This window comes from Brassica napus, chromosome C3 (genome assembly GCF_020379485.1).
Source record: "Brassica napus cultivar Da-Ae chromosome C3, Da-Ae, whole genome shotgun sequence".
In the NCBI taxonomy this organism is placed as follows: Eukaryota; Viridiplantae; Streptophyta; class Magnoliopsida; order Brassicales; family Brassicaceae; genus Brassica; species Brassica napus.
The window spans coordinates 57,630,358-57,657,978 of record NC_063446.1 but is presented as its reverse complement, the minus strand read 5'-3'; the positions used below and the strand labels follow the sequence as shown (position 1 = coordinate 57,657,978).

General features: G+C 36.4%; 2 protein-coding genes across 2 annotated transcripts; both read right to left on the bottom strand.

The window, feature by feature from the left end:
• Window positions 1–10,498: 10,498 nt before the first annotated feature.
• Window positions 10,499–13,496, bottom strand: LOC125583398. Its single transcript, XM_048750274.1, has 5 exons — window positions 12,893–13,496; window positions 12,677–12,808; window positions 11,647–12,173; window positions 11,480–11,564; window positions 10,499–11,398 (listed from the first exon to the last, which is right to left on the bottom strand). Exons 1-5 carry the CDS (start codon window positions 13,484–13,486, stop codon window positions 10,733–10,735), a joined length of 2,004 nt encoding a protein of 667 aa, XP_048606231.1. The 5' UTR covers window positions 13,487–13,496; the 3' UTR covers window positions 10,499–10,732.
• A 22-nt stretch (window positions 13,497–13,518) lies between these two features.
• Window positions 13,519–14,707, bottom strand: LOC111206091. The gene is made up of 2 exons (XM_048749814.1): window positions 13,670–14,707; window positions 13,519–13,554 (listed from the first exon to the last, which is right to left on the bottom strand). Exons 1-2 carry the CDS (start codon window positions 14,705–14,707, stop codon window positions 13,519–13,521), a joined length of 1,074 nt encoding a protein of 357 aa, XP_048605771.1.
• Window positions 14,708–27,621: the final 12,914 nt, after the last annotated feature.

The window sequence follows — 27,621 nt, the reverse complement described above, 5'->3', positions numbered from 1 at the left end:
AGAAATAAATAACATAAAAATACACATTTAAAATCTATAGATCTGAAACTTACATTTTTTAAAGGAGAAGATGAAAACCATGAATCATAATATCTAAAATGACAAGATAACATTGTGAGAAAGACTTGAGAAAATTTTAGAGAGAAAGAAGAGAAATGAGAGAGTTTTTGAAAGAATTGAGAGAATTTTAGGGAGAAGGAATAGAGTTTTAGAGAGAAGAGAGAGAGTTTTAAAAACTTGTGGAGCCACTTTAGAGAGAGATTGTATTAATTTTGTTTATATAGGGAGACAAAAATGTAACTAGGTTAAAATTTACGATGCTGTAGACTTCTTTTGAAGTCTAATAAAATTAAAATTTTGGAGTAGATTTTACTATAACATAGTAGACATTTTTAGAAGTCTACTATAATAATTTCATTATTGTTGCTTATTCTTTATTATTTTAATAATTTTAATATATGATTTAGTAAATTTATTTCTTTATTTTTTAATAGTTATAGTTTATGATTTTATTTTTTTATTTTTAAGGAACTTAACTTAGTTTAAATATAATGATTTTTTGTAAAAAAAAATTGAAAAATATAGACTAAAAAACGTCTTCAAATAAATAGACTTTATTGTAGGTCTACGATACCCTAAACCACAAATTTCAAACCCTAAATGTTTTGCCTGATAATCAAAAAGTCTCAATTATACAAAATATAAACTACTAAACATTAATATGCAGATTTAAATTAATAAAACAAAATCAAAACAAAATCTAAAATCTAAACTACTAAACATTAATATGCAGATTTAAATTAAGAAACACGAGAGCGAGTCAGTCGCCACTACACTCAGAGATAGAGGCCCTTATATGGGCAATAGAATGTATGAGGAATCTTAGACAAGCATGGGTTACTTTTGCAACGGATAGTGCTCAATTGGTGAAGATGGTGTCAGAACCAGAAGAGTGGCCAGCCTTTGCAAGCTATTTGGAAGACATAAAAGTTTTAAAGAGGAGTTTTAACAGCTCAGAGATCATTCATATACCACGGACACAGAACTTAAAGGCGGACAGTCTCGCACGCAGTGCAAGAAAGCAACCGTCGTTTGTCGTCCATATGGATGCAGAGTTACCGGGGTGGTTCGCAGAGTCTACATGAGTCTGCTTTGTTTGCTGACAAAAAAAAAAAAAACTACTAAAAGACATATCATGCTAGAACCTTTTGTTTCTAAACTATGAACATTGTCTAACACATGATAACCAAATTAGTATATATTCTTCAAAATTGTTCAATTATATGAAATTTTAATTTATTTACTTCATATTATCCATTATATTGATGATTAGTTAAAATATCACAATAATTATTTTTATACATTTTCAAAATTAAATTATTAGATCAAATTAGAGTGTAGACTCCAAAATAAGTCTATAAGGTAGACTTCGTAGGAAGTCTATAAGGTAGACTTCGTAGGAAGTCTATATATATGTAGACTTATTTTATTACGTGTAGACTTCCGAAGGATAAAAACGTAAAATATATTTCTGTTTTTGGGAAAATTAGAAGATTGGGCAACTTTTAAGTTTGAATTAGAAATTTGGGCAAGCCCATGTTTTAATTAGGTTGTTGGGCAACCTAGTAGGAGAGAGAAGAAAAAGTGGACAGTTTTAACCTTTTTGCCAAACAATCTTGAGCTGAAATTCGTGGGACCAGGCTGTCTTTTGCCCAGAAAAACTTGCCTCAGGAATACCGACACACGCGCGCCGAATGTGCGTGTAAGAGACGAATTGAATATTATATTATTTTAATTTCAGAAGGAAACATGGTATTGGGCTTCGTTTTTGGGATATTTGACCCCAAAACTTGAAGGCCTTATATGTGATGATTTCTCGCGGGAAACAACGGCTCCAAGGTGGACGAATGGCCATTAATGACTGGTGACTTTGGAAAACATGTGTTTTACTTTAATTTATTAATTAAAAATAGGGCAACTATTAATTATTTAATACAAAAACGTACGAACCCTATCTCTTTGCATGTCTCCTTGTTGAGGAGTGAAAAAGGCTACCGAACAAGGGAACTTGAGGCAGCGAATTTTACACACAGAGGCATGAGCTGCATCCGATATGGTGAGGGAGGAAAGGGTATGGCGGATGGTGGGTGTTCTGTATCTAGCATCGAAGGTAAATCATATATAAGCCGTACACCATTGCATTTATGACATTATAGTTATTGCTGAAATCATTTATTACAGATTTGAGGGTGTTCGGAATTCAGGTGTTTTTTGTGCGAAACTATATTTATTGCTTCTGATTAGCACATTGAATTTTTAAATAAATTTATGTTTTATTTTTCGTAGGTGTTCACGATTCATACATCGTTGTAATCTCTGGACGGTGGATTATGTACGACACTGGTGACTGGGATTTTAAACTTAATAGCGACCGTATGGGGAGGGCTGTCTATGCGAAGTTGATAACTTCTGTTGAAGACTTGAAGCGGCCCATTATTGAGTCATACGGTCTAGTTGGAATGTCTGTTGCCGTTGAGATGTCATATTGGCTTGGTGAACACGGATCTTGTGCTGTTGGTGAAAGAGAAGCTCCTGTTCAAATTTCCAACGATAAGGATTTCGACTTGTTTACTTCGGCACGTAAGGTGGACAAGTACATCAACGTATTTGTCACATTCAAAGAGGAAATAGATGGGAAAATCCATTTTCTGAGGCCAATGGGGAATCTTTTGAAGTCCAAAGAAGTTGCCAGCAGCAACGAAATGCAAGTTGGGAGTACGTCTGCTGATGTGCACACCCGGAATGAAGTTAATGACGGTGAGACTGATTTGACCGAAGATGAAATAATTCTGATGGGAGTTGCGGAAATTGAAGCAGTTTATGCCTCAAATGGTTTTGGGATGCGTGAAGTGGATGGAACTGCATGTGAAGTTCAGAATAAAGTGGAGACGACTGAAGATGTTGCGTTAGGGGAAGGCGAAGATGACGACGATGAGGATTATGATTACAATTTATGGCATGATTTTGTTGGACGAAATTGCGAATGGGACGATGATAAGGATGAGGATGGAGGGGTAGGTGGTGGTGGTCGAACGAACATAACATATGGAGGTGTACGTGGTGAGGTGGTGACTAAAACGAGGAGTGGACGAACTAATCCTTCTTCAAACAAAGGCAGTGGTTCATCTACAAACAAACAGCGTACCGCAAACCCACCATCAACTTTTGAAGATTACGTAGATGAGGGTAGAGATTACATAGGCTCATCTAGGATTTCGATGGAGAATATTGAAGAAGCAAGTAACAATTTAGGTGTCAAGTCAAGTGATCAAGTGGCCGACACTGAGAATCATTCAGATCCAAATCAAGAAGAGGACCCAAGTTTGGACAACAGCTCCCAAATGTTGGTTCTCCAGACTCCTCCAAAGCCGTTCAACATGCATACTCGGGAAGTTGACGACAGTGATGATTTCGTTGGGCAGGTCCCTCAATGTGTTTCGTCTAGACCGACACATGATACATCTGATGGAGAAGACGAGGATGACGACTTTGTCGAACCGGTACCTATGTGTGTTTTGGTTGGTCAGACACATGAAACTCCGGTTGGAGAAGACGAGGATGACGACTTTGTCGAACCGGTACCTCAGTGTGTTTCGGGTGGTCAGACACATGAAACCTTGGTTGGAGAAGACGAGGATGACGACTTTATCGAACCGGTACCTCAGTCTCGAAGCCGTGAGGAAGACGCAAGAAGACGTCGTGAAAAGGATAAGGCTGATGACGAATCACTCATGAAATCCGTTAGAGCCGTTGAGCTATATGGATTTGAGGATGTTGAAGCTTCGTCTAACAACGAAGCAGTTAACGATTATACCGTCGATGATATTGACTTCACTCTAGCAGATGCTGATTTGTACACTGGGAAGCTATTCAGTAGCAAGCAAGAATTCAAGATCAGTTTGCACATTTATGCCTTAAAGCAGGTGTTCAGGTTCAAGTTCCACAAACATGCGTTTAACTACGTCGCAGCGAAATGCATTGATAAAAACTGCAAATTTTATGTTATGGCTAAGCAATTGGGGGAATCTTCGACATATCAGGTGAGGAAGGCGCAACTGAAGCATGTCTGCACATCTGATGCTAAAGCGCAATATAAGAAACATGCGACGTCGAAAGTAATAGCTGCACTAATGAGATCGAAGTATGAAAGGCTCCAAGCTGGACCGCGCGCATCTGAATTACCCGAGATGCTCCGGAGTGAGTTCTTGTTTACGGCCACATATTGGAAATGTTGGAAAGCAAAAGAGTTAGCAACTGTGGCTGCACAAGGAACAGAAGAGAGCTCTTACAAGCTCCTGCCGAAATATTTTTATGTTGTAAAGTATGCAAATCCTGGGTCCATTACTAATATCAAAACTGAAAAAGATGATAAGGGTCAGACAAGGTTTAAGTACGCGTTCATGGCGCTGAAAGCTTGCATTGACGGGTGGAAGCATCTACGGAAGGTTATTGTGGTGGATGGTACTCATATGTTTGGGAAGTACAAAGGGTGTTTACTAACTGCAAGTGGGCAAGATGCCAATTTTCAGGTATTCCCTATAGCGTTTGCTGTTGTAGACAATGAAACAAACGAGTCTTGGAGTTGGTTTTTTGAGAAGCTGACAGAGATCGTAGAAGATGGCTCCGATTTATCTATTGTGTCTGATAGAGCAAATCAAATATGTGTTGCTAAAGATAAGTGGTATCCTCTTTCACACCATGGGTGCTGCCTCGTACACCTACAGAGAAACGTCGACGCAAAATTCAAGAAAAGGAATCAGAAGCAAATGGTTGGCAGGGCAGCCGAGGTATTCAAGGTATCCCACTTTAAGAGACTTTACGCGGAGATCAAACTTACAGATAAGCGCTGTTGGGATTATCTTGAGAAGATCGATCCTAGGCATTGGACAAGGTCACACTTTGAGGGCGAGCGGTACAATCTAATGAGCTCGAATATAGCTGAGTCTCTCAACAAAGCACTAGTTCCTGCGCGCGATTCCCCGATAATGGCGCTATTTGAGTTCATCAGACGCATGATTAGTCGTTGGTTTGTGAGTAGACAGCGAAAGATATCGAAAATGAGTGGTGAGATCCCCCCGGCTGTTGACGAGTTGATGGAGAACAATCTAGAAGACGCAAGAGCGTACGCTGTGATGCCTCTGTCTGCTTTTGAATTTGAGGTAACTCTAAAAACAACCGGCTTCGGGAGTTCTGTTAATTTGGAAACCAGGTCTTGCACATGTCTTGAATTCCAGAAAGTTGGAATACCATGTCGACATGCCATTGCTGCGGCTATGTTTCGGGACTTGCAGCACTCAGAGTTCGTTGCAGACGCCTATCTAAAAAAGACATGGAATGAAACAACAAAGGGTGTTACACTCCCGGTTCCAGATCCGCAAGATCTTTTCATACCTTCGGAGGTTAGTGACCTTATCATGTTACCACCAAAGACGAAGAGACCACCAGGACGTCCACCGACCAAGCGTAAACGTTCTGCAGGAGAAATACCGGTACGACCTAATCTCATCTGACTGTAGTCATGGATATTTTCTGAATAAAGGCTGTTATGTTTTTTCAGGAGGGGCCGAAGAAGAAGAAACTAAACACATGTAGTCGATGTCATATCTCAGGTCACAACAAAAAGTCTTGTAAAGAACCGCTACAATGATGGGTTATGGATGGAGGAGATTTTATGTATTGTTGACAAGGGAGTTATTGTTTAGGTGTTTCCTAATAACACATCTATAATGCTATTTTGCGAACTGATGAGATATGGATTACGCAGTGCTTCTTCTTGAATTTATTAGATATGTATGGTTTTATTGTCATTCCTAAATATGGTGTTCATGTTTATGATTTGATGTAACTTGTTTATAACTTGAGGTGTACGATATCTGTGTAGCCAATCTAGCCGTTAGAAAGACATTTAAATACAATGTAGCCGTTGTATTGTGGTCCAATAATAATATAGCCGTTACAATCTCAATCTATTTAAGTATGACTGCTTGTGTCGTCTATATTTCAGATTTTTAGCGATTCTCTCTTTACTCTATTTTTATACTAAAGATGGGACTTGATTATAGCTATAGCCAGCCTTCCGAATCAGAGGACTATGGTGGGAATGACTCCAGCCACACAGAAGACCGTGAGGTTGAAGATATTATTCGTCGGGACCAAGCTGAGCTAAATTACAATTATGCTGCGACGGTTCAGTACCCTCCGCAACCCGAGGTTGAATTTGGATTCCCGCAGACATGCTACTGTGGTGGTCGGCCTAAGCTAGCTATATCTCGCACTGTAAATGATCCAGGTAGAAGATACTACACGTGTGATTATGTTAATGATGGAGACTGTCATGTTCATAAATCGTGGGATGAGGCGGTTATGGAGGAGATGAGGCGGTTATGGAGGAGATGAGAGCCAGGGATACGCACACACTTCAATTGTCTGAAAAGGTAGATTATCTTACGTTTTGGAATGACTATGACCCACAACTTAACAAGTTTAAGGATCTCCAGAATGAGACTGAGCAGAAGCTGGTTAGGCTAGAGAAGATAGTGTCTGAGTTAGCTGAAAACAGAACAAGGTTAACCAATGGCTTCGAATACTTTGTTGGTGGAATGGTTATTATATTAGTTTTAGTTGGGTTGGTGATCATATTCAAGTAACTCTTTATTTTGTAATGTAATAAATCGGATGAGTAATGAACTCTTGATGTGGTTTTTTGTAATGTGTCATTTTTTTATGATTCTACTAAAATTCTATGAACCAATAAACACGTTTGAAAAAAAAATGGTGAATATATCCCTCTCAATATTATATTCTACTATTTAAGTAGAAATGCTTTTGAAGCAACTTACCGTTAGAAATGCTTTTGAAGTAAAATATAGCCGTTACAATCTTGCACTATTTAAGTAGAATTCAGAACACCCAACAATCTCTCTTCACAACACTCAACAATCTCTCTTCACCACACTCACCAGTACCACAATATGACGGATCCTTACTATAAAGAGATGAAGCATCACAAAAGGGAGTATGACTGGGTGAGCAATTGTGTCTATGCCAATTACAAAATTCCAACGAAGTGTATCTGCGGTGGAGCTATCACCGTGGAAGCTGATGACAGAGGAAGAAACTATTACGTATGCAAAGATTTTAAGGTAATATTGGAGTTCACAATACTTAAATTTGCCTCCATTGTTAACGGAAATGGTATTGTTTTTAGCTAACAAATCTAATATATTTTCTTGTAGAACGATGGTTTGCACATCCGTCATGACTGCCTTACCGCCCTCGAGGAAGAGCTGGATTGCTTGAGAAGTCAGTATGCTGAGGAGGTGTCGCTCCGCCGTGAGCTGCAATTTGAACTTGCGCAAATGCGTGAGGAGATCAAAGAGCTTAAGCAATTAATTATGGTGGATCGCTGATCTTAGCATTTGTCGGATCTATTATGTAATTTTCGTACTCTTCTATCAAATTTGTACTCTTTATGTTAAGGTTAAGGGATTCTAAGGTTAATTTGTACTCTGTTATGTAATTTTATATTAAGGTTAATTTGTACTCTTCTATCAAATTTTAACTGTTTATCTCATAATGGGCCTATCCATATCCAATTAAGAAGCAAACCCATTTGAATTAATGTAGTTTCATAATGTGTACAAAAGTCATCATTATACACCCTCGGTGAAGGTGTACGAAGTCATCATTATACCCCCTCGGTTACGTAAGCTTCATAACGTAGTTTGAAATTAGGGCTACCTTCTGACACGGAAAAGACATCTTCTTTATACATATTTGTACTAATTAATGTATGAACTTAAGGTATTCTCATCTCTCTCTTCGTTGGTGTACGAACACGCGTACACTAATGGTTTTAACACGAAAATAAATTTAAGTGAACTCTGTCTACGACAAGAAAGTTTCCTACTTCATTTCATATGGTCTAATCAGTCGGAGATTTAATTCTACCGAGGAGTCGCAACGATTTAATTCGCATGGTTTAAACCGAGGAGTAGTAATGGAACGCCGCGTCTGTTACCAAAAAATTAATTAATTATTTTCGTAATATATATACTACTCTGTTGTCATTTAATATCTTTTTCATCTTTCTAAACACATTCTCTGCAAACCTCTTTCTCTGCAAAACTCTTTCATTCCAAAAATGGTGTCTGATATCAGCCAGGGCAAAATGACCGTCGTAAAATACAAACGATTCTTTTACAGTTTGCCAATAGTCGGGAACGCACCGAGCAGCAGTTGATCCTGTTGGCCAAGGCCGGTTTGAAGGAAGAGATCCGCGACGGTCTGGAAACTGAGGAGTTCGCCACACTCGAGGCCCTGTTCGAGGATGCGGAGGAAGTCAAGGAGGGGTTAAAGGAAACACCTCCATCCAGCCCTGGCAAACGCCGCCGCACAAGCCCCGATCACCGCGAGTGGATGCAGATGGACACGGACGTGGATGACGACGCTTCCGACTGGACCGACGACACATTGGGTTCTGGGCAGTTCAGGATGGACAACTACCCAGACAGCTCCGGCACCGACTCCAGTACCTCCGACTCCGACTAGGAACCTCCTCCTCTTTTAATATTATTGTTTTCTGTAATTATGTTGAACTCTTTTTTTTTTGAACTCTTTATTATATTTTATAATAAAATTTATGATTTCTGTTTATTATTGCTGTCTTTTTATGCATGTTTAATATTGGTAAAATTAGGAATTGCTAATTATATGAATATTGACGGTATACGAATACTAATGGTATTCGAATACTGACGGTATACGAATACTGACGGTATACGAATACTGACGGTATACGAATGGGCTTAATGACCAGGGTTAACCAAGACCAACCCCAAATGGTCTGACCATATTAGGCCCAATTGACATCTCTATTCATAATTCCATTAATATTTATCTTTACTCGCTTTTCATTGATTAAACGGTATACGAATACTGAAGGTATACGAATACTGAAGGTATACGAGAGAAAATAGTATATGAATACTGACGGTAAACGAATACTGACGGTAAACGAATACTGACGGTATACGAATACTAACGGTATTCGAATACTGACGGTATACGAATACTGACGGTGTACGAATACTGACGGTATTCGAATACTTAAGGTCTACGAATACTGACGGTATTCGAATACTTAAGGTCTGCGAATAATTCCATTAATTACTCACTTTTATTACTCAACATTCATAACTAGGGATGTCAAATGGGCTTAATGACCATGGGTTAACCAAGACCAACCCCAAATGGTCTGACCATATTAGGCCCAATTGACATCTCTATTCATAATTCCATTAATATTTATCTTTACTCACTTTTCATTGATTAAACGGTATACGAATACTGAAGGTATACGAATACTGAAGGTATACGAGAGAAAACATATAACATTGACGAATACTTTAGGTCTACGAGAGAAAACAGATAACATTGACGAATACTTAAGGTATACGAATACTTAAGGTCTACGAATACTTAAGCTATACGATAGAAAACAGATAACATCGAGGATAACATAAATAAAGTCCTAGAGGATGTGAGAAATGTTGCAGCATATCCAAAATAGCCTGCAGTTTTTACAAGAACCTTCAAAATCGACTGTGTAATCATGGCCATAAAGGCAGCTTGGTGACTTGATTACCTCATCATCCGGAAATTTGAAAGATGCACCATATCTGTTCATGTATGGCGCTCCAAATGATATCAATCGCCACTCTAGATCAGCTCCCAGTCCAACTATCGCATCCGAGCGAAGGTCATAGTGATTAGCTTCGAACTGCTGAAACAGTTTACTGGCTTCCTTGTCATTGCCAATACACACGTTGAAAATGCCGACTGCTAAAGTTGATAAATCATGATTTGGGACATTTGGTTGCAATATTCTAATACATTTCTCAGGACCTACGATCAGTGCTGCATAGAGCCCTTCATAGTAGATAGCGTTTGTGTTGCCAGCTGTTACGCACTTGATGAAAAACTCCCGAAACTGACCACCAGTGCAGATTTGACATGTTGCAAAGGTGACCATTGGCTGAACATTACACTTCCTTAAGACGGAGGGTTCGTGGACAAGTGCATAACCGCGTTTCCCAGCCCGCAAAATACCACCAAGATAGTAGAATGAATCCGCTCCCACCATCTCTATTATTTTACACAAAATTTCTTCTGGAAGATTGGGGATGTTTAGAGATGCCATACTATTGAGTTCTGTTGGAGATGTTTATCAGAAGCATTGAATATGTATATATAGAATAAAGAAATAAACAAAGGAGTCTTATGAGTTACTAGGAAAGTTATTGTCCCCTCCCACATTTTGTACCTAACACACTCAGAGAAATAGTTATTGCAATCAATTTTTAAATTTTACACTAATACTTATTAAATGAAACAGTAAAAACACCAACTACTTCTGAAATTGTTTTCCTTTGAAACAAATAACTAACACATGGTGAGATCTTGCATGGATATTATACTCTAATAACCCTAAACCCTAAACATGCAACCCTAAACCCTAAACCCTAAACCCTAAATATATAAGAAATACGATATAAAACCTTCAAAGATAAACTGATCTGTTTGAATTATAGTGTCTGGATGAATGAAAAGATACAATAACCGTTAACAATTCGGTTTAACAAACGAAATGAAGCAGGCAGTATACACGTCTTCAACCATCGTTTTGAACTTTTGCGTTTCCAATAAATTCTTCATAGGTATCCATCGCGTATTTCTGACGGAATATGTCCACCTTTTTGTCATCGATCTGCCCCATATCCTCATAGGAGTATCCCGCTGCATGCATTTCCAGAAATTTGACCGTGCATGGTCCACAGTCGCCAGACCTTTCGTTGAAGTAAATATTGTCTGGACGCACCCATGAAAATGCTTGGTCTTCTTCAGGATGACTACTATCGGAAGGAGGCGAAAACGCAGCTAAGACATGAGGCAATGCGCGTAGAAGATAAGCCATGTGCTTGTTCACCTCATTATCGGACTCATTAAGGGGAATGTTGCAGTCCAAAATCTCCACTTGTCTGCATGTCAAGTTGATCACAAGACCAACCCAATGATCTTTTCCCCACATCATTGGGGCGTACACCCTGTCCACATCAACCAACAACACCTTCTTGTCATTCCGACGCGGCGTTTTTCCGGTGAAACTGAAACTGACAAGCCCTCCCCAGTTGAATCCCAATTTATCTGAGGCCTTCTCGAACTCTGCGAACTTTGATATGATGCCCGCAATACTGAAGTAGTCTACAAATCTGCACCTCCGACTCAGATAATTGCGTCCATGTCGCCTTACTAGCATACTAATTAGCACAGAAATGTGCTGAAAAATATGTACAAACCATTAGAAAAATATGTACAAACCACTTGAATAAAACGGATTAAGTTCTGATGAATTGAATACCTCGGTACTGACCCAATTTGTTGGCCGCGCCAACGACAGGAAGAACTTATTTGAGACATGGATCCCAATAACAATTTCGAATTCCCTGAAATTTGAAAACAAACCAAAAGTCAATATTAAACATTTGACAGTCCAAGAAATTTATACAGTATATCCAAACAACTTACTGTGCCGGTTTCTCGCGGAGAATTGACTGAAACTCTTGAAACTGCGCTTTCTCCAAGTCTGCTAAGGGCGTATATTTGGGTTTCTTGCAGCTTTGGAAAAGCTTCTTCAATCTCTTGTCTGGGGTGTACACTCCTCCAATCTTTGTTGAACGTCTCGGAATACGCTTCGTCTGGAGGTCATCTTTTTTGGTTGAGCTTATTGGAATACATTTCCCTTCTAGCTCTGCTTTTTTTAATGACCTAGTCAGATATCGACTCAGCTTCGAATTCCCAACGTCTGGTGTGCGACATTCAGTCATCGGATCATCCTCTGGCGGTGTCTTGTAATCTTCAGAATTTGTCGGTGACGCTTTACCACCTTGTTCCTCCGGCGGAAGGACGTAAGATTCAGGATGAGACCAAACGGTAAGCATCCTACAAGTGTTCTCCTGTGGATCTTTATAGACATTGTCACTCCGTGTCCCCTTTTCAACCTCTTCTGCTAACAAATTTAGCCCTGATATTGGAGACTCATCTCCCCCCTCGCCCTGACAACGTTCAGATATAGCTCATTCAAATACTTCGATTCAGATGTAGTTTAACATTAAAATACCTAATCAACATAATCTGTACACCTGGCAAAATTATCTGAACACTTGACTAACTAATATGAATACCTCTGATCTCTCACCTGAAAACTATCAAACAGATCAGTATACCTGACTACTTAAGCTGAACACCTCTTAAATTAACCTGAATACCAGACCAAACAAATGAGTATTCCTGTAAACCTCATAAATTAACATGAATACCTGAACTATTAACCAGAATACCAGACCAAACAAATCAGTATTCCTGTACACCTCAAAAATTAACCTGAATACCTTAACTAAATAACCTGAATACCTGACCAAACAAATCAGTATTCCTGTACACCTCACTAACTAAAACGAACAACTGATAATCTACGCTGAATACCTGGCCAAACCAAGCTGAACAGCAAAACATAATATATCTAGAGCCTATAAATTCATTGTTATAATCTATTTACCTCCAACGGTTCCGGGAGAGTCGGTTTTGCTGGCTTTGATACAATTTCTGGTCCAATCGGCGTTGAAACATCGACTTCTGGAATGTTTGCCGACTTCGAGAAAGAGGGGCCTTCGCCCGCCATTGAATCTACCTACACGTTGAATTTTCCTCAAAAAAGTTAGACCGGGATTCAGGCATTGTTTATCATTAAAAATTGTAGGAGCAGTTTGATTACCTTTTCCCAGAAGCGAGCATTTGGCGTACGGCCATCACAATGATTATCATGCATTCTCATCGTCTCATCGTCGCTAAACCCATCGCCGTTGTTCTTCTTGTGTTTCTTACTATCAGACCAAAATATTTCAGCTTCATCATTACCATCACCACTGAACGGACGTCGCTTCTTTGGACCTTCCATGCCGGTAGGGTCAGCGTGACTGTTGTCTCTGTTTGTTTTACCGGCTGCTGTGTTTTGCGGAACCGTGAACGAGCCTCCCCTATCATGATGCAACCAGTCAAAAATCTCGTTCCGCAATTTACCCAACTGGGTTTTCAGTTCAACTCGTATCCACTCTTTCAGCTCTTGCTCCTTATCTGATAAGTTTCCTGGTTCAGCCTGTTTACATATCCCACGACGAGGTCGAATAGGACGCTGAGGCGCCTGAGTCGAACTTCCAGGTTCATCACATGCTTTCCCAAACCGCCTAGACGGCTTTTGACACTTCTTTTTGACACCAACACCTTCAGCCTTTTCGGCTGGCTTCAGAGGTGGAAGGGATGAATCACCTCCTCTAAAGTCTGTTGCTTTGAACTCGTGCCCTTCCCGCATTCGACGAACTAAGTTATCTATTTGGGGATCGATTACTTCTTTCTTCCACTTTGGATCCCCACCTTCATCTGGGATTGAATACGTAACAATAACCTCAAACAAAGAACACAAACATTCATAAGTACACAAAGTTTGAGCGTCTTAACTTCTGTTTTGCAAATAAGATAGACAACAGCATTGTACCTCAGTTTGGGTTTCCACCAGAAGTATGTCTTCAAAATTCAGAAGTGCATTTGTTGAGTCGCATCCTTCTGGTTCTTGCAAGAAAGAAGTGGTTTTATTAGGTTCGGGAATTTTCTCAAGCAATGAGGGGATAGCTTTAAAAGCAAAAAGTTGCAGCGCCAGAGGGAACCCATAACACGCTGTTGACTGCTGTTTCAAACGAAGGCGCATGACCGAAAGGGATTTATCCATTTTAGAAGGATCAGAAGGTTGAGGTGGTGTCAATCTAGACAGAGTGCTGACGAATGCCTCTCTCCCCCATGGATATTGAAGAAATGATCTGGTGTCTTCCAGCATCTCGACGTAAGCAGGCGTCACACGAAGAAGTTTGTGACCACAAACCAGGAGCCCATCTACAAGCGCAATGAGAGCTAGTGGCAACCGCTTCCACTCAGGAAGACTAGGCTGTTCAAGCATACGAAGAACATCTGGTACAGTCACGTCTTCATCTTCAGTTTCAAACAACTCTTTCCACATACGTCCAGGTGTGGCATCGATAGATTCTGACCCGTTTCCAACTTTTTCCCTTTCAGGCTCGCATTTCAGCCCCGTGATGTCTCCGAACTCACGCAGAGAAAAGCGTAGTGGCTTGTCTGCAAACAAGAACCAGAGCTCATATAGGCGCATCGTAACCAGCTGACGGCTGAGGAGAGAATGTACAAGTTTCGCAGAGTTTGAGCAGCGCGATACAGGTAAGTGGAACAGAGCTCCAAACTGACTTCCTAGCAGACAATTCATTTCAGGGGAGCCTCTTAGCAACTTCACTAACGATCCAATGATACTCGCCTTTGAATAGATGTTCAGTCGAGGTTTGCCAGGATAGCAATTACGTGCGAACAGTCTTTCCGGGAAAGTCGGCGTGGTGACAATAAATTCCGGCTCGGTGGATGCAGCTTCGTCTTGTTCAGTGGATGCAGCTTCTTCTTGGTCGGTGGATGCAGGTTCCTCTAGTTCGGACTCCGTGCTAGATACTGAAATACAATGACCAAATCCAGACATTTACCCAACGCTTTATTTTTAAAAACTTTTTCCAAAGAATTTCACAGCGAAGCTTAGCGAAAGGAGATACCTGCATAACGAGACGCAGTTTTGCCTAGTCGGGGAATTTTCTTGGGATTTGCTTCTCTATCACTGGCGCATTGACTACGAGTCACCCTCCTCGAGGGCGTTACGCTGGAGGGGGATACAATGCCGATCTGGGTACAGTCGAGAGTGGTTCTTATGTGGGATTCTTCTTATGTTTGGTTCTCAATTGCAGCTGTTTAGAGGTGGTTCTGGTATATTTTGATATAAGGGATGTTTTGATTTTTCTAATTTCTTTCTTTTTAATTCTTTTATTAGGTCTTTTTTTGATTTTTAAATAAAAAATCAAGAGGTGGCACGGTCGTAATATCAAGAACCACGCGCGCCCTCTGTCGACATTTCACAAGTCTGGAAAAGGCGATTCGTCCAATTTGCTAATTTAAACTTGAGGTCGCCCAACTCTCTAATATCAAACTTGCAATTTGCTCAATTTGCCAATTTTTCCTCTGTTTTTTTTGTTTGGTCATAAGGGTTAAATAGTACTTTCACTATCCCTTTAGGTTGGCTTTACATTTGACTGAAAGTAGGGTACACTTTTAGGTTTGACTTGAATATTTAGGTTGTTTTAAGCAAATGTCCCAGAAAAATGATTTGTTTTTTAAAAAGTGCATGAGCATGGCTGCATATCAGAAAAAGCTTTTCTGAAAATTTTACTGAAACTTTGAACATAAATAAAAGTAGAGTATTCATTCCATTGCCACCAAACATTTGCGGAGACCTGTCTCATATCTTCTGCCACCCAACCCTTGAATGGTTAGGAGATGTAAGGGGATTTGTTTGACGATGTATTTGATCAGTCTTGTTGCGGTTGTTGGCTGATTACCATGACAACGTGCATTCCGAGCTGAAAGAAATAACGAACTAGAAACCCATAGACTCTGTCATGGGTTTTATCCGAGATGTAGTCTACGAAGGTGTGTCAGTCAGTTGAGTAGTTGATTTAAAGCAACTTCTTTGTGAGCTGTTTCCATATCTCTGCAGAGTATTTTCACCGAAAAATAAGTGGTCTCGGCTTTGGAGTGGGTGGTCGCAAAGCGGACAAGAGGCTGTGACTCATGTATTCCAAGTTATCAATCTATTCATCAGTGCTAACCAAGTGCAGAATAAATATTTAGGTACCATGACTGAACCAGATTCATGGTCTCCAGTTGACCTTGGTTTATCATGTCTGATATGGCTCCATGTATCTCGTGTACGGGAAGTATTTTTTATAGACATCCCTCTTTCTCTTCCAATAGAAGACTTCCTCTATTTCACATTCTCTTTTTCTTCAGTGTGTAAATGCACCTCTATCTCAGATTGAAATTCGGAGCGATGTCTCCGTCTACATCGTTTGTCCCAAGCTTCTGAAATGGTGGCATTCTCTTTCCAATTCCTAGATCAATGATCCCCTTATGACCTCTATTTTTCGCCACATCCATGATCCAGAGGTTGTATTTTGCTGTGTAGACAAGAAATACTTCCCTTTCAGAAAGTTTGCGTGGATCGTATCTCTTTTATCCACAAAGATGGGTGTTTTGATCCTGTACGCCAAAGTAGTTTCAGACAACATACTTTATTTGCTTCAGTCAAGTTCCGCAGCCCCAAACCGCCCTCATGCAGCTTCATCAAGTAGCTTGGACAGGAGGAGTACAGGACATCCATAGATAACAAATAACAAACCAAAGCAGGCAATAACGATTAAAACAAATTAAGAAAAGTTAAACCATAGAAGATGTAAGATCCAATGCTAATGCACTCTAACCTGGATGATGAAGTCCAAGATCTCCATGACAGTTAGAAAGAAAAATGCAAATAACCTTCGAAAGCATAGTTTATGATGTGCTTTCTTGGTGGAAAGTATCCAATTCTTTCACAAATTGCTCGAGATGTATTCGCTATGCAAGTTTCATCAGTTGCATCTGAAAGTGCATTCAGCACTCCGGTGGCAGGATAATAGAACTATATAGGAGTTGTTTGACTCACTACATGGTGGAGGTTTTGATGTGTACAGAGCAGTGGCTGAAACATGACCTTAAACTAGAATCACAGATTCTAATAAATGCTCAAATACTTGCAGAAGTTGAAGCAGAGGATAAGCTTCATAGAAGTTTGTATATTTACTATTTTGTGTTTTGTTTTCTCTTGTTATATAAATCAACGACTTTTTTTATTGTTTTAATAAAATATTGTAGAATATGAACCTGCAACACGTTAGGATGAATAGAAGAACAAATTAAATTATTGTTTGGCTTTGAAGGTATTACAAAAGTTACACGAATTCACTTGTGCTTATTGTTCAGTTTTATAACTTGACAAATCTGGTTTTTTTTAGTTACTTACAGTGTGAAGGATACAAGGAAGCCTTTTGGTTTGTATCATCATCTATGTTTGGAAGTAGAAACTCTTTTAGCTTGTTTCGGTTTGTTTGCTTAATCTAGAAACTTTTGTTGATGTTTTCACTATGTTTTTGGACGGACTACTGTTGTTTTGTTCTCATTTCATGTGTTTTAGACTATTTATATTATCAGGAATGATTTAAAGACAAAACAGAACATGCATTTCAAATTATTTTTTTTTATGTTTGGAGGTCAGATATATCCGAAATTATCTGAACCCGAAGTGAAAATAATTGAACTCGACCCAAAATTAGAAAATAACCGAACTGATTTTATACTCTATACCGAAATACCCGAATATCGAAAATATCCGATCCGAACCCGAACGGGGTACCGAACGCCCACCCCTATTATACAACTTTTATAAGGAAACGAACAAGAAAAACTCAAATCTCTCAAGACTCACATGATCAATATGAGCTAAAACGTAAACAAGCAAAAACAGGCCCAGTGGGTAGTATCAGAGTTTTCCTCCGGAACGTTTTCAAGGAGCTAAATATTTCCTTAAAAAGTCTTTTATAGCAGCAGCTGCTCTTTGTCGGTGACCTACGCGCGATCAGTGAAGTAAACGAGATTTCTCTCTGTCACTGACTTTGAAAATTAAACAGAATAAATATTCAAATTCGGTGGAAACAACAAGGAGATCCAAAAGTCTGGTAATTTTAAGGCCGTAAACCCACTAGTAGCTGTGGGGAGTAAGCAAGTAGCCAAGTATTATGATTACCATTAATAAGCCTCACCACTTGTTCTGAGACTTTTGGATTTACGAATGGGTGAATGGTCGATCTACTAACTCTAGGGTTCTTCGAGACCTTTTCTTGGATCGATCAAAAGTTTATTTCAATAGCTTCTTGAGACCAACTTCCTGAGAGACCAATTTAATCGAGTCGCACAAGGTAATTTAAAAGCCAAAAAGCTCTAAGTTTATTATCAAATGTAAATCTTCCAAAGAAAGCTCATTATATGTTTATATAACCCCTTCCTCATGACAATACCATTAGGAAAAGGATCGTATAAACCTAATCTAATAAGGAAAAGAAACAAGAAACACCGACATAATGAAAAGGAAATAACTAAAACCAAAACGATTTGAATCTTGTAACTTCGGTTATGTTGGCGCCAAAGGTAACGATGTTGCTGCATCAAATTGTGATGGTATTTTTTTTCATAAATGGTTTTCTTCTCTTTTTATTTCATTTTTTGGGATTGATACTCTATTCCAAGTAACAATAAAACAAACTATTAAAATACAAACTGATATTTTTCATCGAGATTCAGTTGAAATAGTGATGGTCTTTTTTTACCCTGACGTGGTGATGGTTACTTTGTTTCTGAATAGGCTTCTTCCCCTTTTTATATACATACGTGATCGACTTCTAAGAAAGTGGATTGTTCTGTACATTTACCTTCATGCAACAACTTTATGTCATCTACATCCTTTTGGAATGTTCATCTTGATTTGGTTGAGGTTGCAATCAAGTTTTATGATGAGAAAGTGGATGAGAGATATTTTGTACTCATTGTTGATGATGATTTTAAGTCTTAACAAGCTGTTTTACGAAGAAGAAAAAACGACTTGATGTCATTTGATTCCTTCAGCATCTATATTGATGTTGGCCCAAAAATAATATTCCATGTGATTACTAGATCTTCTTTGAGATAGTGCAACATGAGTCAAGTCTCTTCTTATTCAAGATGCATCTATTTAAGTTTTTATTCTTTATTGTATTTTTTATCAAGAAATTGTTGTAATGTATATTTGGGCGATGAAACATATATATTTATTCTGGCTTATCAATTGGAGAAGGTAACAAGCCAGCGCAATTTTGTGGCTATGATTTAAAGTTCAAAGATTCATTTGATAGTTGGCCTAAAAACATAAATATTCAAGACTATGATTTCAAGAATTCTATATTTTGGTTTATGATTTAGTTGTATTTTCAATATTATTTTGTAATATTTTCAAGTAATATGAAACTTTAAATATCAAATTTAGAGTTTAAAATGTTTATTTTCAGTTATTAATTGTTTATTTTAGTTATTTTACAAAATGTTAGATAAATATGATGAATTTCAACTAAATTTTAATAGAGTTTGGGTACCAAAATTTTCAAATACATATTTGGGTCCAAATGTTTTGGATTTGAAAGATTCAGACTCGAAAAAAACAACCTAAAAATCAAATGCTTATGCCTAGCTCTTCGTAGCAATGTATGCCAAGCCTAAAAACAAGTCTAAAACGAACTCATTGACAAATGTAAAAAACAATATTTTTTTTTGTTTTTTTTTTTGACAAAACAAAAACATGTTAAGTTTATTTTTTACGCGGACTGTAGCCTAATAATGACAACCATACATCTTACGTGTCTATGCATCAACACTAGAACAACACATCTTCCGTACCCGGTACCAATACTGATGTAGCGGAAGCTTTATAGGATAGAACTAGAGATCCATTGATTCTGAGAATACCCAGAAAACTAGAATAATACAACGATCTTATTTAGTTTAAGAATACCTAAGAATCGATGTCTTCTTAAATTCGTTGAGATCACCAATGATCTACCGAAAACAAAGAATAAAGAGAAAACTCTTAACTTTTATTAATCAAATTATAAACTGAATACAAACTTAAGCCTAGACGGCTATATATAAAAACACCATAAAACCCTAAAATAATAAAGATAATTATCTAAATAATTAATAAACAAAATAATAAATATTTGGAAATATTCCAAATATTTATCTCCATCAAATAGTCATATCTGCTTTCTCTCAATATTCAGATCTTCTTTCTCCACCTCCACTCTCAGCATCTGCCTGAGTAAGAATCTCAAATTCTTAAACTCTGAAAAGGTATGAAGATTCTTCTCAAGAACTAGTTTCCCGTGGATTTCCGAGCAAGGGACATCCAACACTCTGAACATTGCAGCATGATATTTTACAGAGTTGCAAGTGGTGAAAAATATGATGATCTTTTCGCTTGGGTGCTTCTTCAGAAAGCTAACCAAAGCAGGAAGTTTGTCCAGGATTGGCACTTCATAGTAGCATTGCTCAATCGCGGGATGTTACTCTCTCTTCCTTTTCTTGGTCTGATCGTCATTGGGCTTCTTCCCAACCTGCCAGGGAAGGCACAAAAGTTGTCTCAAAACCCAAGAGTCTTCAACTTGGGCATTGATCTTGTTCTCGTTGGAAGTCTTTGGCCTGAAGGCAGCTAAGGTCATGTAGCCTTTTATATTGAGTCTCTTGAGTGTGTTAAGAAAAATCTTGTCGCCACTCATAACCATCACGTTGCAAGGAGGACGGTTCTCATGACGTCTCCGAAACGCCTTTATCTCGTTTATGATTGCATTGTCAGCAGCATCTTTTAGTTCTTCTACATTTGCATCATACATTCCCAAGTCCATACGCAATCGCACAGTGGACCAAGTGACTCGAGTCATTGATAAGGCTATACGCAATCAGATTACCTCATTGAGCTATAGAGCAGACCACATGCTTGCCGGCTTGATGCGTCGTTGGTTCGAAGTCTCAGCATAATGCATAGGAGTTTACATTCATTCTTTTTAGCTTTGTAAATTTTCATCTATAGGTTCTTGTGTAAAGCTTTATTTTTTCTACAATGATCAATAAATTTCACATGTCATAAGAAAACAATATTTTTATTTCGTTTGATTTTGTTGTTTATTTGCTAATGGTTATATGCAAAAGTCTTTATCAAAGCATATTTTATGATGTAAAAGTCTCCCTTCACACACCCATAAAAAATCTATTATGAACTTTCAAATTTTGTTTGCCCAAAACATGATCAAGTTTCCATGCATGCATAAATGGAAAGCATAAACACAAACCTAATTACAAAAAAAAATCCAAAATTGTTTTATGGATAATAATTCGAAAATTGAATAACTCTAAACTTAGTTATTTAATAAAAATTAGTGGCATAAAATGATTAATAAAAATTGGTTGCATATGTATGTTTAGTAATGTAGCTGGGATAATTACATAGTGATTCATAAGAAAAAATTATCTAAAAACAACACAACAAATATGTTTAATGTATACATTATAAAATGCATTTTACAACTGAAATCATTATATTTTTATCACTATATCAAACATCTATTTTTAATAAAACAAAGTAAATAATCATTTATTATATCATTAACATACTTATACAAGATTGTTTTTATAATATTCAGTGAAGAAAAACGTTTTCGGCAGCTGCAAATCCAACATGAATAATCAAATTGTCTTAATATGTTTACCAAAAAAATGTTATAACAGAAAAAAAAACATTTAATGGAACCAAATGAACAATAGCGATTTGAATAAATATGAAAAGTTAAGCCATCAATTGTAGAACATGTCAGATCCAACGCTAATTAATCCAATGCACTCTAACTAGGATGATGATGAAATCAAAAATCTCAATGATTAGTTGAAAAATTCAAGTAGCCTTAAAAAGCATATTTATGACTTTTGATAAGGGAACGAATAAGAAATTCTCAATCTCTCAAAAGAAAATATGGGCTAAAACGTAAACTAGCAAAAATAGGCTCAATGGGTCGAATCAGAGTTTTCCTAAGTAGACAACGTTTCCGACGAGCTGAATAATCTCATATGCTCTTAATGAGTAAAAAAATATTGTACCATACTCATACTAATTCTCACATACTCCTCATTTATTTCATACTCTTCAAAAACGTGGTGAATGCCCAAATTACATTTTTTGGTTAAACTAATCAAAATCATTCTCTTTCTTATTCTATCTTCTTCATTTCTCTCTCCGTATTCTACAACTCAGATTTGTTCAAGTTTCATTTAATTTGGCATTTATCTATTCCGTTAATTCATCCGTGAACAATAGCGATTTGAATAAATACGAAAAGTTAAATCATCAATTGCAGAACATGTAAGATCCTAACGCTAATTAATCCAATGCATTCTAACTAGTTTGTTGAAATCAATAAGGGAATGAAAGATTCCAATAGCCTTAAAAAGCATAGTTATAGTTTTTGATAAGGGAAATAAGTAATTCTCGATCCCTCAAACTCGCATGAAAATATGGGCTAAAACGTAAACTATCAAAATAGGCCCAATGGATCGAATAAGAGCTTTCCTAAGTAGTCGATGACTATTCAACGAGCTAAATATTTCCTTAAAAAGTCTTTTATAGCTGCTCTTTGTCGGTGACTGACGCGCTTCTATATTATTAAAAAAAAAGTAACCATTTGAAAATGTTCTTACTTCATTAATTAAATTCTTTATTTTTTCTTGTCTTTTTAAGTTGCATTTATGAAATATCTTAAAACGAATAAAACTGTCTAATTTATTATTTGTCTTTTCAGTTACATTAATTAAATATGCTTAAATGAATTTAAACTTCCTATTTTATTGTTTGTTTTTTTCAGTTACCTTAATGAAATATCCTTAAATAAATTTGGACATAATGTCATTTAATCAACAAAAAAACTCATGAGTTATCCTTACGTGCATAATTTTAATAATGAAGATTTTAAAAAACGTGCATCATTAAAATGTTACCTAAAACATACAACACTAATATATACATGCATCAATAAAACTAGAATTTGACTCACACAATTGTACGGATATTATTTTCAGTTGATTAAATTAAAAATTATTTATTTATTCAAAAAATATTTAAGAATGGCTATGTTTTTAAAAATTATATGGTATTATTTGCTCATAACTCATTGGGCTTTTTGCAAAATTGACCTACAACTTAAAGTTAAACACAAAACTAACCTCTTTTTTTTAAAATTGGTTTTGCCCTATTCACCCCACAAGTTCATATAATTTACGAAAATGCCATCAATTTTTTTTTTTTTTTCGAAAATGACATCTTTACTCTCTCACCCTCATCATCTTCAAGTAATTACAAGATTGCCATTGTCATCGATACCACAACCACCATGAACAACCAATTTGAAGCTCTTAATGCTCCCAAATCGATTTACCCTTCTTCTTTTTCCATTCTTGTGAACTAAACACAACATATCTCTCACTTTCTCTCCACAATGAGCTAAAAAAAACCAAGATTTTGATTCTAAAATATTTATGGTTCATAGAGTCATAGAAGCTAACGATTCTGGGTGGGTGACTTTCGTTTGTGATTATGTGTGCTTGGAGAAGCCTTATGTATGCTAAGGAACTTATCTCACCAATTTAAGGTATGACATCGAGTTTTTTTCCAGATCTGTTCGTCAGACGACTTACTTGGGAAGTCGTCTGGCTGTAGACGACTTACCTGGAAGTCGTCTGGCTGTAGACGATTTACCTGGAAGTCGTCTGGTCAACGCAAAGGTTATTTTTGCAATTGACTTTGAAATCTGTAACCTGAGACGACTGAAAGTTAAGTCGTCTACTATTGTTTGGTTTCAAAAAAATTTCCAAAGAACCTAGACGACTTACATTTCAGTCGTCATAGGTTAGTTTTGCATTTGACTGGATAATTACAGAAGTTTGACTTCCCCAGACGACTTACATTTCAGTCGTCTGTCGAAAATTAAAATAATATTATTTTTTAAAAAGTAACCGACTTACAATTAAGTAGTCATAGGTTAGTTTTGCAATTGAAAAAAAAAAACTTTAAGATTTAATTATACACAGACGACTTATAATTCAGTCGTCCACCAGACGACTTACTTGTAAGTCGTTGATGATTTTTTTCCGAGATTCTAGTCAAACCTCATAAATCCTGGACGACTTACATTTCAGTCGTCTCGTGGACGACTGAATTATAAGTCGTCTGTATATAATTAAATCTTGAAGTTTTTTTTCAGTTGCAAAACTAACCTATGACGACTTAACTGTAAGTAGTCTACTTTTAAAAAAATATTATTATTTTAATTTTCACTAGACGACTGAAATGTAAGTCGTCCAGAAAAGTCAAGCTTCTGAAATAATCCAGTCAAATGCAAAACTAACCTATGACGACTGAAATGTAAGTCGTCTAGCTTTTTTGGAGTTTTTTTTTAACCAAACAATAGTAGACGACTTATTTTTCAGTCGTCCGAAATAACAGATTTCAAAGTCAATTGCAAAAATAACCTCTGTGTTGACCAGACGACGTATAGTTTAGTCGTCTGGACAACTTAGATTGAAGTCATCCGCGTCTTCTCCGCTAGTTTTTAAGTCTTCTACGTTAGTTTTTGAATAACTTGTATTTTTAAGAGTGATAAATAACTTCAAGATATGTAAAACTCATATTTACAAAATATGTTCTCTCCCTTAGTTTTACTAAATTTGACTAAGTTTTTCAACGCAAACTTATAAAAAAATATGATATGCTTTGACTAGTTACTATTGTTTGTTTCCATCTCTTAAGTATTATTGTTATAGACAATAATGATGACTATTGTTATGAGTTGGAAGAAGGGTTAAATGCTTCTTAAAATGTTGTATCAATATGAAGCTACCAACATTCTTGTTTATTAAGATGAGAAAAGGCCATTGGAGTTTATTATTGCATATGAGAGATCCAAAAATAAGAAAAAGGCTACTGAAGTCTATTATTTCATTGATTTGTAAATGTGTAAACACATTGTTAGCACATTTAATACATCTTGGAAAACATTATGACTGATTTTACAAAAAAAACACAACTAAAAGAGTAGACATGCAATTCACAAAACAGACCACAAACAAAACTATTATATATCATTCCTCTACAAAGACAAGCTTGGATTCCACTTGAGTAGACAAGACCAAACGACTTTTAAGAAGTCTAGACGACTTCTAAGAAGTCCAGACGACTTCCAGGAAGTTCAGACGACTTTGTCAGAAGACTTTTAGGAAGTTCAGACGACATTCAGACGACTTTACAGGAAGTCCAGACGACTTTTAGGAAGTCCAGACGACTTTTAGGAAGTCCAGACGACTTTCAGACGACTTCCAGACGACTTCCAGACGACTTCCAAACGACTAACAAGTAAGTCGTCCCAGAAGTCTTCCAGATCTGAAAAACATGCATATTAAATCCAGATCTGAAAAACCTGCATATTCAAAAACGTTCAAATGGCTTAAAACAGAAAAAATGAGTGGAAGATTAGATAAATCTACCTTTACAGAACACACAAAAATACATATCTAAAAATAATAGATCTACCTTTAAATTAGTGGAAGATGAATACCATCTAATTAAAAACGTGCAAAAAAGATAGATTAGTAAGAAAGACACGAGACAAAACTGAAAAATTCATATAAAGTTTGGTGTTTTCAAGTCAAAGAGATTAGAGTGGGTTTGGAGAGTTTTAGTTTGGGAAAAAAGTAAGAACTTTATACAACAAGAAGTTACCAAATGAAGAAAAATCAGACATAAGAACTTACCAAAACGCTCAGAAAAATCCAGACGACTTCCTGGAAGTCCAGACGACTTCCTGGAAGTCCAGACGACTTTGTCAGAAGACTTCCAAGAAGTCCAGACGACTTCCAGACGACTAACAAGTAAGTCGTCTCAGAAGTCTTCCAGATCTGAAAAACCTGCATATCAAATCCAGATCTGAAAAACCTGCATATCCAAAAACGTTCAAATGACTTAAAAATAGAGAAAATGAGTGGAAGATTAGATAAATCTACATTTATAGAACACACAAAAATACATATCTAAAATTAATAGATCTACCTTTAAATTAGTGGAAGATAAGTACCATTTGATTAAAAACCTGCAAAAGAGATAGATTAGTAAGAAATACACGAGACAAAACTGAAAAATTCATATAAAGTTTGGTGTTTTCAAGTCAAAGAGATTAGAGAGAGGTTGGAGAGTTTTAGAATGATGAACATTACATTTTTGTTGCAGCCATTTGAGAGGAGGAGAGAGAATGTGTAAATTTTTCTTTATATAGGGAGACAAAAAATCCAATTAGGTTAATATTTTTGACTCAGACGACTTCCTAGACGACTTACATTTCAGTCGTCTGTTGAAGAAATTAAAACAGACGACTTACATGTAAGTCGTCCAGAAGAGTTTAATATTTTTAGTGGGAAATTAAATATTTTTAGAGGGAAACTAAAATAGAAGACTTTCCAGACGACTTACAAGTAAGTCGTCTGGTTTAAATTATTTAAGCGGGAAAATAATTTTTTTTAAAAAATTTAGGCGGGAATATTTGGACGACTTACATGTAAGTCGTCTGTTTTAATTTCTTCACGAGACGACTGAAATGTAAGTCGTCCGAGTAAAATGATCCGGTTAGGTTAAAACGTACATTGGTAAAATTAAAGGTTCGGTACGATGTGGACGACTGAAATATACGTCGTCTGGGTAAATTATTCAACAGACGACTGAAATATAAGTCGTACACACCTTAAACATAACCCCTAAACTTAATTATCTAATTAAACACTTAATAAACCAAATCAAACTTGAAAAGTGTTTACTATACACATAAATAAACACATATAGGTGAAAACTAATTTTTTTAAAAAAAACATTTTAGTTTTCCAAAATCTAACCCTAACAATACATACAATACTACAACATATGTTTGCCAAACTCCTAAACCAAAGTATTTCATGATTCACTACTTCCACTCATCTATCTTCAAAACAAATCAATTTTATCATATCTTAATTTATATCACTTAAAACTGTTTATAATTACTTGATTTTTATTTTTCACGCATCAAAATATTTTTTTACAAGATTTATAAATTATTTCTAAAATAAACTGGTACCAGACGACTTACACTTCAGTCGTCCAGACGACTTCCAACATCTCAGACGATTCAGACGATTTACTGGGGCTATATTCGTAAAAATGGCTTCTGTTTTTTTGTTTGGTCACAAGGGGTTGAGCTGTAATTTCACTAGGCTTTTCGGTTAGTTTTGCATTTGATTCAAGTTTGGGTATAGGTTTGGGATTAAAATCAAGTTGTGGGTTAGTTTTGGCAAAAACCCCTAACTCATTTGTCATTTGCTAAATTGTTAGAAATAAAATTTTAGCATAATATAACTCAGTTGTCATTTGCTAAATTTATGGTTTTTATTTATATTTTTTATTATTTAATTATAATATTTTCATTTTATATTTGAAAGAAAAATGAATTTTCTTACAAACAATATTTTTGTAAATGTATTTTTTAAAAAAATAATCAATTTAAATTTTTATTATCATTGAATATAATTATTTTGACATAATTTGAGTTTTTGTTTACATCAAAACTTATCATATTTTAGGATAATTTTAATTTAAAATGTAATTTTCATATTTTTCAAACAAATTCTAAAAATATTTTTAAAATATTTTGTTATAATTTTTTAAAAAATATTGAGTTGCATTTCAAATAAAAAGGTAAAGATATTAAAAATATTCTAATTAAAATATGTAAAATTTAATATAGTTTTAAGGAAATGGTCAAAAAAAAAAAAATTACACATAAAAAAAATCATGATTTTTGTTAACTGGACGGATCATTATTTATA